The following is a 13,423-nucleotide window of genomic DNA, read 5'->3' on the forward strand; positions in this document are numbered from 1 at the left end:
ACTTACCAGTTGAAGATGAGCACCAGGAAAGGTGTAGAGGACAGATGCACCAAGTAGACGGAATGCTTGTTCGTCAAAGGTGACATTAATGCTCTGGTCGTAAATTCACTAAGGAAAGTAAAAAATGAAAGGTAAAGAAGCAGGTTTATATAGAGGGAATGACACGGAAGACGAAGGGACTCTTCATTCCAAGAGATTAACCACTAAAGAAGCGCCACGTGTCCCTACGTCATTAATGACCTTAGGGTAGCCTGTTTGTTTGTGCGCACCTCTCAGAGGAAGAGTCAAACCGTCACTCCACGAATCTGTCTAAGGGAGGCGACGGACCCCTAGAGTGAAGGGGCAACTGAAGAGTATAAAGTTAGGGATGACAAATCCATTTAAATAGACTTGATGGTTAGTTTCTTTACATGGACATATCCAAGATACATGGACACAAGGTGGATGGATCTCAAGGCCACGTGTATGCATATGGCTTAAGTGGCCTCCAAGGAATCCTAAATGGAAAGAAATTATGTCCCACAATTACGCCTAGTCAGAAGGATCCCAACATGAAAAGAATCCCAACATGAGAAGGATCCCGTAATATACGCGTATTTGTGATGATCTTTTCCCATAAGGAAACGCCTTCCTACGCAAGAAACGGAGGTCAACTCTACACCACTATAAAAACCCAGAGCCCTCAGATAACAAGGTACGCATAATTCATCCCAGCTCTAGCACTCTAGAGTTGTGTAAAGTTTTCTAACTTAACTTTCGGAAGGTCTTTGGCCGGTATCACACCGGTACTCTCCTAAGGTCTTCTTGTTCTGTGTTGTGCAAGTGTTGCCTTGAGCACGTAAGGACTGTGTGACTAACTGGCGATATTCGACATCATCAAAGAATAACCACATATGGTAGTAGTACAATGTAAAATTTTGAGAGAATGACTATAAGAGATCCCATGCTTACAATCTAATAATGTTGTAAAAATTTAAATATTTTTGCTTTCTTTCTTCTCCTCTTTCATGACATCCAAGAAAGGCTTTCAAATTTGTGGCTTAGCCCCAAAATAGCCAACAGTGTAATTTATTTTGAGATTCTAATTTCAAATATTCATTTTAGCCACTACGTTCCTTGATTTCCTTTAGCAACCAAATACAATCTTTTTGGGGAGGGAAAAAAAAAAAAAAAAAGCCCAAATAGCTATATAAAGAAGATGCCCATATCTCAACCAAACTAAATAAAAACCTAAAACTATTCATATGTATTCTATTGCTACACTTTCTTAGTAACTAAACACAAATCATTATTAAACAAAGAAATTATAAAGGCACAAAAAGAGAGAGGGTTTAGAAGAAACCCGATATAACATGCAAAGGTACTCATCAGAGTCCACTGGTAGCCCATGTAGAGAGTACTTGTAGTCAACAATAGTGCAATGCTGCAAGCAATCTGCTATACAGATTAAGATCATTCCCCCATGAAAATATTTATCTAAAATAAGAGAGAGAAATAGGAAGGGACATAAATAATAAATTTGAACATCTTTTTTGGACTACATGATCTATGTTATTAATTTAAATATTCAAAGTTTCATGGTTTTCATATGAAAGGTTGCTAGAGCAACACATCAAGGAATTTAGGATTTTGAAGATAATTGAGTCAAGATTTGTATCAACATACAAAATAGTCTATTAGATTTGTGTAGAAAAATAATCAAATTTAAAACTTAAAAGGTACTAATTCTAAAACTATTGCATCAATAGGAGGAGAAAATTGAACTTTAAGAGCATGAAGGTAAACTCACTCTTTGGTGTTTTGGTCAAACATTTAACCTCTTTACTCAATTAGAAATTTTTTCAACATACCATCTAGCTACCACTTCTATTCTGTGTTATCATCTCTAACCACCATCTAAAATTTTGTGGTTGTCTATGCTTCCCACCCAACAAAAAATTATGTTCCCCACTATTAAACTGACTTCTCAATTTTGCAAGTATTATGGCTTCTAGAATAACAACAAAATATCTCTAAGAAATTTCATCAAACACCTTGTGTACATGTAAAAGAAAAAACACTTAATGAAAGTAGACATTATTAGAAATTGTTTATTACTCTACTTTCAAATAGTAGCATAACAGTCATAAATTATTGCAAAATTTCAATTTAACAGCAAAAATTCCAAAACATGTATGTATCAGTGCTTCCAAATCTACTATCTAAGCCAATATCCTACCGATCAAATTGCTTGGACATTCAAGTGTAGATAAATATTATGCAATGGATTTTAAAATCTCCAATGTACTACCAAGGGCCATGTCTTAGTGTTATGACATGCAATCATGTATCAATAACCCCTTCAACGTTGTTAATCCTTTTTTTCTTTTTTCTTTTTTTATCAATAAGTGACCCTCTTAGTCCTTTCCTTGGTCTAAGCACCCTCAAATTTCATAGTAGTACTCGTTAATAGTGAAGTAATTAGTTCTTACAATTAAATTAATTGTGAAAACCGGTTCCTGCAAAGCAAATCCCCCCACTTTTCAAAGGCAAAAAAGCAATGAAAAATAACCCACTATTTGCCTCTTAGATTCAATAATCAATATATCAGCTTGGATCATAGTGAAGTCTCACAAAATATGCTTCAAAAAATGGATATGGAAGAAGAAAAAACACAGCTCTACCTTTTCACTTTTCTATCGCTAGAATTTGTAGCCAACCTCTAAACTCTATAGGTTCAGTCCTCCACTATGCATGGCAAAAAGCAGAAAATAAAAGTCAGTAGTTGGCACGAATCTTAGCTTCCATGGTTATACCTAAATTTAAAATACAACCTTACCATAACTAACAAAAATAACTATACTTGGGTTAGATTTTTTTTTTTTTTAGTAGAAAAGATTGAAATGGTGTCACCTCGCAGTAAACTCTTCATCTTCTCCTACAAAGATATCTCCCTCCAAGATACTCCCACACAATAGAAGAAGAAGAAAGTTCCACAAACAAAAAACTATCTTAACTTTTTAAAAATAAAATAAATAAATAAGAGAAAGAAACAACAGTGACTTGGTTGCATTCTTGCAGGAGGATACAGTTAAGAGACATAGTTTTGATTGAATTTGCTAAAATATTAAAGAGAGAGCAATGCAACCAATAATTGAAATTAGCAAACTCCACTACTGGCTCCAAACTCATCAATCTATGCTAATCATTCAAAAGAAACACTCCCAATTGTAACCCTAAATCACACTTAACAGCCAAAAACAATAGAACAAAATTAAAAACTACCGGTAATGTTTTTGGAGAAGTTTTGGTCTCATTATAAAGTCCCTCAAATTTTTCTCTCCCTCTCTGACTCTCTCTATCCGTTATTGACGCTCTCAATGAACAATAAATAATGCAAGGCTCTTTTGGTTTTTTTTTTTTTTTTTTAAAACACAAATTTACTCCAAATTAAATGCCCATTTGGATGGAGGGGAGAAAGAGGGGGAGTGGAGGGGAGTAGAGTAGAGTTAGCTAAAAATAGGCTAATTTTCGGCTAAATCTACTCTACTCTACTCTACTCCCCCTCCCTCTCCCTCAATCCAAAGAGACCATAAGAGAATAGGTAAGGGAAAAAACCTAAAATTAAAATAAAAACATCACTAACCATTCTTTAAAATGCCAAGAGATGAAGCCCATGTAGAATTTGATCTTCTATAGGGTTTCTCCAGGTTCAACGAAACCAACATCGTTTAAATCCGTAGTTGAATAGCAAACCCTGATCTTAGACAATTTAAAAACAAATTAGAATCTTTACTTTGATGAAATATGGAACTCTAACTTCAAATTGTTACTTATATGGAAAAGATTGCGTGCATGAGGTTAAGGATTTGGGGGATGATTAGAGATTTAAAGAGAGAGGGAGTTATTCGCATTAGGAGGGGAGTAGGAGAGATATAGAATATAGTCAGGTAATTCTCTTAAAAAATATTAAACTTAAATAAAATAAAATAAAAATAATCTTAAAAAAAAATAATAGTGGTGACGTGAAAAATTGTGGAAATTTCAGAAGTTTCAGTTTTATATATATATATGTAGATTATTTGGTTATAAATTTGCTCTTATTTGTGATAATATTGTTCTAATTCTCAATTTAATATTCTAGTCCAACCCATGGGTCTAACTTGATCCATGTGTATTGAGTTAGGTTGGATTTTTTATTTCTCAAAAAAAAAAAAAAAGTTTGGATTTTTTTTAACTCATCATGGTGTGTTGGGTTGAAAAAAACTCTTCAACCCGACCCATACACACCACTACTTATAAATAAATAAATTCATGATAAAGACCAAAAATAATATTTTATTATATATTCTATAAATTCATGATAATAGTAATATATATAAAATAAAAAATAAAAAAATAAAAAAAAAAAAACTGTGACAAAATGCTCTTGAACTAGGAGTATAAGTAAAAAGTAAAAATAGAGTTGTAAAAGCCACGTATTTTTGAGTTAAATCTGTACATGACACCGATATAGTACCATTATTGGAAAATAAATTCTTAGTCTCACTCTCAAGTTAACGCTGGTGGCCATGTGCCTCACTTCCCAAAAACCCCTGCCCTGGTATTTAAAAATGCTGCTACTATTTTTATGTTTTACGTTTTTAGACGGGGTGCTAGTGCTCGTGCTAGTGCTAGTATTAGTGGTAGTAGTAAAATACAAAATACAGTAGTGGCTGGCTCCCATCTCCGCCCAGTAAAGTGCCACGTGGCACTCTGGCAATGCAAGCCTCCACGGACGCACGCTCTCTCTGGATCACATGAAAATGCGAATCTTCCTTCCCTCACAAATCAAAATCACAATCACAAATTCACAAATCACAATCACAAACTCATCAGCTTCTTCTCTTTCTCAAAAAAAAAAAAAAAACTCAGCTCTCTCTCTCTCTCTCTCTCTCTCTCCAAACCATAAAAAGGTCCACCCCGGCCCATATGGGCAATTTCGTCAACCCAAAAAAAGAAGTGGCAATTCCGAAACTCACACAAAACACCATGGGCCACCTCAAACCCTACAACCAATCAAAAATCACTAGGCGATTAGCTCAATAATACATACAACCTTTGATGCTTCAACGAAACCAGACCATACGAAAGTACGAAAACTGAGTTTTTATTGATTGGGATTGTGGGCTTTAAAAACCAACAGAGACGCATGTCTCTGCTTCTTCCATACGTGATCCACACATAATTATTGTTTGTTTTCCGGGAAAATTTACATTTTCTCTATTTCGGATCATTGAAAAGGAAAATCCGAGATGAGTTTGACAGCAATCTTAAGCTCCATCGATTGGCAATATGAATCATACCCAACATACGAGGATTTCTTAATCCTTCCCTTCTTTGCTTTGTTGTTTCCCTCTGTTCGATATTTCCTAGATAGATTCATCTTCGAGGTACTTTCTCATTGTTTACCATAATTAAACCTTATCTCTTTTTGGTTTACTCACTTCTACTTTGTCGGGTCTTAGCTCCCTTTTCAATCTATTGGATTATTGATGATTCGCTTTTTTTTCTTTTTTTTCTTTTTTTTTTTATTTAAATCAAAATTTGATTGACCCAGATAGGCTTTTCACTTTTTTTATGATAGGTTTTGCTTGGTTTTGTATTTTGTGATGTGCATAATTTGTTGTTGTACATTTGGTTGGAGTCAGTGATATTCTACTGTTATGATGAATATTTGTGCAGCTTTTGTAATGGTCTTAGAATCTTGGTGATTTTTTTTTTTTTTTTTTTGTGATTCCGCATTTTGTCAGTTAAATTGTCTTTCATTTTTTTCTTATTTTGGGTTGATGATAAATACAGGGTGGCGAGTAAGATTGTGGGTTCAATACTCACTCTGTGTGTGAGTGTGTAAACTTATCACTTAAATGCAATGGTTTTAATGCATAAGCAGTCTGTACCATGAATTTTATAGCTACCTTGTTCCATGCTTGACCAATTTAATAAATGGGCATGGTACCTTGTGTGTTTATTTTGGCTATCAATGTAACCTGTTTCACTGATCATGATAGTAGATATGCCTTGATTTAGTGTTTTCTTGTTATAAAGCCCCATGATTCTAAAGCATTTTTAAGTCTCTAAGTAGCTTAGCATTACTCCTACTAGGGTCTTCATTAGTAAATTTAGATTTTGGCAGCAAGCAACAGGATTCATAACTACGTCTTCATTTTGATCAACGAGCCTTATTATTTTGTGTAGCTCATTCATGAGATGCGATCTATAAACATTAAAATGGATAGAGCTATTACCTTTTGTCCCTATTGTTATGACAATTTTACTGCACCATTATATATGCTTCTCTTTGAAAGTTCACTTCTTCTTGATTATATTAAAGGCTGCTCTATATTTAGTGCTTGTTCAGCTATGCTGTATACCAGAAAGTTATCCTAAATTTTGATGGTTTACATAATGAAGACTAGGGAATAATATTTTTTCATCATTTTGAAGAAATGTGATGGCTTACTTCATGCTTTAATGATAATAGGTCAAATGTATCACTGTGCTATTTAATTTCAATTCACTAATCTTTGCTCATGCTTGAGCTAAGGTTGGTCATTGTTCTTCTAGCTCAAGTCATCTGTTTTATGCCAGAAAATTGTAAAAGTCAGTATATTGCTCCATTCCTTTTGTATGTTTGGGAATATCTAAAAACTGTGAAATTGGGTGTTTAGTTCCATGTTCCATTGTTTCATCAATTTTTAACTTTCTTTTTGTTCTTTCTCCAAATAGAGCAAATATAATCATGATCAGGAACTCTGAATGAGATTGCTTTGACTCTGTTGGATTTTTGCTTGTTTCTTTTTCTTTTTCCACTCAGACTTTTCTTCCCCCTTTTTGCATTTTCTTTTTTGGGGTGGCTGAAATGAATGTGCATATTGCAGAAAGTGGCAAATCGGTTAATTTTTGGAAAGGGAAATCAGATGAAGGATGTTGACGCAACCGAGAGAATGAAGAAGATGAGAAAATTTAAGGAGTCAGCATGGAAATTCATTTATTATCTTACAGCAGAGATTTTCGCTTTATCTGTAACTTATAATGAGCCTTGGTTTACCAAAACAATATGCTTTTGGGTAGGACCAGGAAATCAGGTTTGGCCTGATCAAAAAATTAAGTAAGACTTCCCAGATTATATATATAAAAATGCTGTGGTTGTTTGATGTAGCATTCACATTGGCTTAGCGCTATCCTCCACTTTTAATCGAACAAGGATGTTTGGTTTATTTAGTCAATTTTTACTAATTAATGACTTTCAGGTTAAAATTGAAGGTTTTGTATATGTTTGCTGCTGGATTTTACACATACTCCATATTTGCTCTGATTTTCTGGGAAACAAGGCGTTCTGACTTTGGGGTGTCCATGGGCCATCATTTTGCAACCCTAATTCTCATTGTGCTATCTTTCATTTATAGGTAGGTTTTTCTGTGAGTATCTCAGTCTCGTTCTGTTAATCACAATTTTAAGGAAGCAACATTACTGCCAATTGATCTATAGAAATTATAAGGGATGGCATTGATGAAGTCATGAATGTGTTTTCCTAGTGCCTATTTAGAAAAGCTTATGGCATCAAGTGCATGCAATGCTATAAATGTCTTGGATATTTAGGTTTTATACAAGAAACTGTTTCTCTCATATTTCTTGCAGGTTTGCCCGTATTGGTTCAGTTGTTTTGGCTATTCATGATGCTAGTGATGTGTTTCTGGAGATAGGGAAGATGTCCAAATACAGTGGTGCTGAAGCGCTAGCTAGCTTTGCATTTATTATATTTGTTTTTTCCTGGATCGTACTACGCCTCATTTACTACCCATTTTGGGTCCTTTGGAGTACTAGGTTCGTAAGCTTCCTGCTTAATTTAGATTAGCTATGAAACTTCTTTAATTTTCCTTAGCTTCTATATTTATGTTCTGCCATGGTCTTAAGATCAAGTGGTATATGTAACTTTAAGCAATGTTCTACCATATATTAATTTTTATTGAATTAATATTTTGAATATCTCAATGTCGAATTACATGTTCTCTATGTTCTAAACACAACCAAATTTTGTGCCAATAAGATGTTTTTACTATTTAATCAATAAATTCATTTGTTATGCATACTTTTAAGATACAAAAACTTGAAATTTAAACATTTGATTGATGACATGGTTATTGGTCTTTAATAATTTTGAAATTTTGCAAACATGGAGGGTATAAAAGAAAATTTAATGAAACGATGAATTTGTCAAAATCTGTATCCAATAACAAAATATTAAGTAGTGTAACATTGCTTATTGTTACATTAGGTGTATCTTGAACCCATCTTATATATATACTGAGACTTTTTGATAGTTAATAAGAAATTTTATTGAAAAGAAACTAAAGTTACAGAAACTGTGTACACCAGAAATGTACTGAGGGAAGCTTTATGAATTTAACAATGAACACATAAATCTAAAAATTCCTCAAATGAGGAAGCCGAAAGACTGCTCATTTCTTTCATCCAACAATATAAGGAGAGCAAGAAAAACCGTTTTAGATCCACAAGAGAATGTTCTTCCCCTTCAAAAGTTTGATGATTGTGCTCGCTCCAAATAATCGCTGCCTGGTGACTGCCAATGCCCCCTCCAACATGCCAACAGCTCCACCCCGCGCTGTGGCAACACCCAAGATATACCAAACAAACAAAACACAAAGGTCCATAAGCTATAAGTATACATACAATGAATGAGCAGGTGGTCCACAGACTCCCAACTGTTCTTGCACATAAAACACTTAACTGACAATGCAAATATTGCAATCTTGATTTCTCAAAAAAAAAAAAAAAAAAAAAAAAAAAGAAGGAAGAAGAAAAACCTAGAAACTGTTTCTAAAGGATAGGCTTTTGATATTGGAAGCACTCATTGGATATTTGGATCTTGGTTCCCTTATGTGTGATGTGTGCACCATGAAGATAACAAAATAGTTGCACTTTTAAAGAAACAGAGGATTCAATGTCTCAGTTGGAATCGTTGGATTATATATTTTATTCTTTTATATTTTTTATTTATTGTTGGATTTTCTCCCTTTAATGCAGCTATGAAGTTACCCTGACCTTGGACAAGGAAAAACACCCAGTAGATGGACCAATTTATTATTATGTGTTCAATACTCTTCTATTTTGCTTGCTTGTTCTTCATTATTATTGGTGGGTGTTGATGTACCGGATGCTTGTTAAGCAAATCCAAGCAAGAGGCCAGATTAGTGACGATGTTCGATCTGGTAAGTAAAATCTATTTTCCTTCAGTGGTTGTGTAAAGTGAATGCGCACATTAATGATTGTAGAAATAAACAAGTATAAATCCATAAATGAATTTTGGGAGGGAAAATTTTCAAGTGGATATGAGGATCCACCTTCGATGCAACTATCTGGATCTAAAAATGGCTGCATTTAGGGGGATCTATCATTTTAGCAACTGGAAAAAGGTTTTTCTTAATTGCACTCCATGGGACATTGTAGTGAAGTGAACAGTGATGTCTTAGGGGTATTTGATTTTGTTTATTACAGGTGGTGAGGGGTTGCATGGGTCAAACAAGACTTCGCTTTTCTTTTTTTTCTTTTTCTTTTTTTCACTTTCACAGCATGATAAAAGAGCAGTATTTAATATGATAAATGAGTACAGAATGTTGGACAGTATTGTAACCAATTCACTCTCTTGACTTTACTATACAAGAGGCAATAAGCTAAACCGGGAGTGAGCTCTAGCTCAAAACCTTATTACTCCTTCTAGCTATTATTAGTTTATTCCTAATATTTCAAAGGTATATTACAAATGGCCTCCCTATGATTAGGGGAAATTATGGATTTACCTCCTTATCTTTTGGAAACTGTAACTGAACCATCCTGTGATTTGGAGTAAATTGAAATCATCATATTTATCGTCCAAGGTATGGATTCTCCCATGTGACATGCACTTGTTGCATGAAACACTATATGATTCGTGTCTCTTTATTCCATTTCTTTTCAATTGTTCTGTTTTCATGGAAACACCTCTATGGTGGCCACTGGGGTTTGGGTTCCAAGCTGAACAACAACAAAAAAAGTGAATGTCAGGTTAGGCTTCATAGGTCTGATGCTTGGCCCTTCTCTCAGTTTTCCTTGGGCAACACTAAGAGTCCTCAGTTCCTACGGTCCCTCAACTTCAGGCAGTGCCCATACCCCAACCAAGGACCCAAAAATAGTTAAATAAATAAAATGGAAACGGACAGTTCATAGCAGTGGGGCTCGGATGCAGCATAGATGATCAATACTAATCAATACTAATATTCAATGGGATCTACTAGATGAGATCCATTGGATGATGGATCTCATATATGGTGGTTCTTGCCTCTCTCCACTTCACCTATAACTATTGGGTGATAGATTTTGATAGTCTATCTTACTGCTAATATGATGATTTTTTAAAATGAACTTGACCAGTTGAACCTAAACTAAGTTTTGGGCTTATTTTTATTATTTTATGAATGCTACAATATCCTAGTCTTTTATTAAAAAAAATGGTTAACCCTTTTTTTTGGGGGGTTCATATGCAGATAGTGAAGATGAGCATGAGCATCAAGATTGATCAAGGAACAAAATTTATGGCTACTATTTATGATCATTGCAAAGGTTGGTATTTAGTTAAAACAATTTAGAAGTTCCATGGAAGAAACCAACTGATTATCTAGAGTTCCTAGTGTTTTACGATGAACTAGTGCACATATGCGGTTTTAATTGGAGTTACCATTGTTATTTTTCTTCTTAAGTATTTAAAATGATCTTACATTATGAGCACAGATATGAAAAACTAAATGCATAAAGTGCTGCAAGAAAGATTTATTCTCAAAACATGTAAATTTTCTATTGGCAGTTCCCCATCTTTCTTCAATTGAGAGAGATCTTCTGTCATTTCTCCTGCAGATGAGAACCGCTTTTCTGATGTGCTTTTTTTGCTATATTGAGAAACTTGTGGTTGGAGAACTTCCCTTGTAATTGAGAGGGTCATAAATCAATTTGAGATCAGATACAGAAGCAGGTTAGAGGGTAGCAATTGGTGAGAAGTTTCATTCTTCATCTGAGATTTTGGCCTATGCAACTTGCCTCCTTAAGTTTGAGTTTGCAGCCAGGGAAATGATCTGTTGTATAAGGGAGTTAACAGTAGCTTGTGAGTCAACTACTTGTACGGAAAGTCAGTCCTGCTGCCAATTGTGAAATTCTGTTAGTTCTGTTGAAAGTTTTGATGAACCTTTTTGTAACTGTTGTTCTTTGAACTTATTGTAGTCCAATGTCTCCAAGGGTGAGTAGATTTTGTCAATAATTTGCTTGGTTGTTGGTGTAAGCCGACTTACAAGTTTCTTACTTTTTATTTTTCATTCATATTAACTCACAAAACACTTTTGCATTTTGTCTATTGGACTTTTGAATTGCTTAACTAATGTTGCTATCTAGGGTGGTGGTAATTTACAGGAAGTGCATTTATCAAGTGTGCATTTGGATTTGGATGAAAATTATAAATTATTTTAATATTCAGCTTATTTTTGTTATTATTCATGAGTTCTACCGCACTTTTTAGTACTATTCATGGGTCCTACTGTATTATTTCAATTAACTTTTACCTTTATTTACAGTACTTTCAACAATAGGTTTTCAGTTTCAACAAAATAAGTGGTATTTAAACAGACTCTAAGTATCAATTCTTCATTGTAAAAATTTCTTTATTCCCTAAGCAAAAGGAGTGAGGTTGAAGATGAATGGATGAACCTGAGCCTACCACGAAAGCAGTACTTTGATCTTCAAGATAGCTTATGCACTTGAACACTCACATATGCACTCTATTCTCACCTTTGTGAAACTTGGTCCATGGGACCTGAAAAAAAGTAGCTTTCACTAACCTAATGACTTGTGTTCTGAGATGTGTAACACTTTTGCCATTAAATTTGAGGAAAATTATTATTTCACACTCCTGCTTACACACTTCATACAATATAATTTTGAAAAATGTCCGCATTTAATACATGATGTATACAAAGAGTTTAGATCAAGAGTGCGAGACAATCAAAGCCCTAATTTATAATACAAAATAGGAGGGAAATTAATCAACACATTTGAGTCATGCACCATGATGATTGTTCTTTATAATTAGGCTAAGACACTAATTGGTTGTTTGTGTAGGTCGGATTTGAATTCTAAATCTCTTTTCGATGACAAAATATTTTTATCAATTGAGCTAACTAAAATTTGCAATTTCTCACACACTAATTCTTTGATTCAATTAATTCAACTCATTTGATAATGATTAATAAAATGAAAATAGTCCAAATATATGAATTTAATATAGTTTATATAATTCTTAGCTTGATATGTATCATATAATTTAAATCTTATGTTTAGATTCAAACTATACAAGAGAATATGGAGTATTTGAGGAAAAATGCAATATATAAATATATAAATTAAAATATTTTTTGTAAAAATTTGCACAAAATGAATTTCATCTACGAAGTTCATTTTATGTTTAAAAATTTAAAAACATCTAGTTTATGTTATTTTGTCAACCTTCGTAAACTTTTATTCTACGTCTTTTATTGAAATTATATATATATATATATATATATATATATATATTAATCATTAGATAGTTTGACAAAAATTAATTCATGTATATATTGCACCAAATAATTGGTCAAAGACAGGGACATGAAAGAGAACAGCTTAAAAAGAGTGAGAAAGTTGATCCAATTTCTTTTTATGTATTTGTGATAACATGTGTTTTTCTAACGGCTAGGGAGAGGTGGGTAACGGCTGTCTAATGGAAGGTACCTTAGGTGATTTTTTTTTTTTTTTCTTAAGGGATATTTGGTAGAGGAGTTTGAGTAATGTTGTTTGAGTATTTTTGATATACGTGTGGGTAAAAAAGTGTGTGAAAATATATGTAAGTATGTTTGAAATGCTCAAAAAGTTGCTCAAAATAGGCTACCAAACGAGCAGTATTTTTAATACATATACGAGGAGAGAAGGGAAGGTCTTAAAGAAACTGACAGTGGTGTATTAAGTGACAATTTTCAAAACACAAACGATTTAGTCAATATTGGCCCAACCACAAGTAGGTTAAATCTAATTTCCCCTAAAAACTATGTTATCTATTTATTCTTTCTTCTAATCAATACTAATCGCTAACCCGTGCTATGCACAGGGTAATAAACAACAACTATACCTATTTGCTTTATTATTGGTACAATCATTCGAAACCAATCAAATTCTATAATTCTAATTTAAAATAAACATTGAGAATATGTATAAAGAAATTAGTTCAAATATTCAACATTCATCTAAAAACTATAATGACACAGTTGAAGCATGATTCCAATAAAAAGGCATTTCACATAATTACAACATATCATTTTTTTTTTCTAAC

General features: G+C 33.5%; 1 protein-coding gene across 2 annotated transcripts; it reads left to right on the forward strand.

The window, feature by feature from the left end:
- The first annotated feature begins 4,904 nt into the window (after positions 1 to 4,904).
- LOC115981982 (ASC1-like protein) lies at positions 4,905 to 11,419 on the forward strand. 2 transcript variants are annotated; one of them, XM_031104447.1, is made up of 7 exons: positions 4,905 to 5,411; positions 6,900 to 7,129; positions 7,272 to 7,427; positions 7,660 to 7,845; positions 9,067 to 9,251; positions 10,563 to 10,638; positions 10,880 to 11,419. In XM_031104447.1, exons 1-6 carry the CDS (start codon positions 5,274 to 5,276, stop codon positions 10,592 to 10,594), a joined length of 927 nt encoding a protein of 308 aa, XP_030960307.1. In that variant the 5' UTR covers positions 4,905 to 5,273; the 3' UTR covers positions 10,595 to 10,638; positions 10,880 to 11,419. The 2 variants fall into 2 exon arrangements, with proteins under 2 accessions (XP_030960307.1, XP_030960308.1); XM_031104448.1 differs by having other exon boundaries at positions 10,930 to 11,419.
- Positions 11,420 to 13,423: the final 2,004 nt, after the last annotated feature.

The sequence above is a fragment of the Quercus lobata genome, chromosome 3 (assembly GCF_001633185.2).
Source record: "Quercus lobata isolate SW786 chromosome 3, ValleyOak3.0 Primary Assembly, whole genome shotgun sequence".
NCBI classification, from domain to species: Eukaryota; Viridiplantae; Streptophyta; class Magnoliopsida; order Fagales; family Fagaceae; genus Quercus; species Quercus lobata.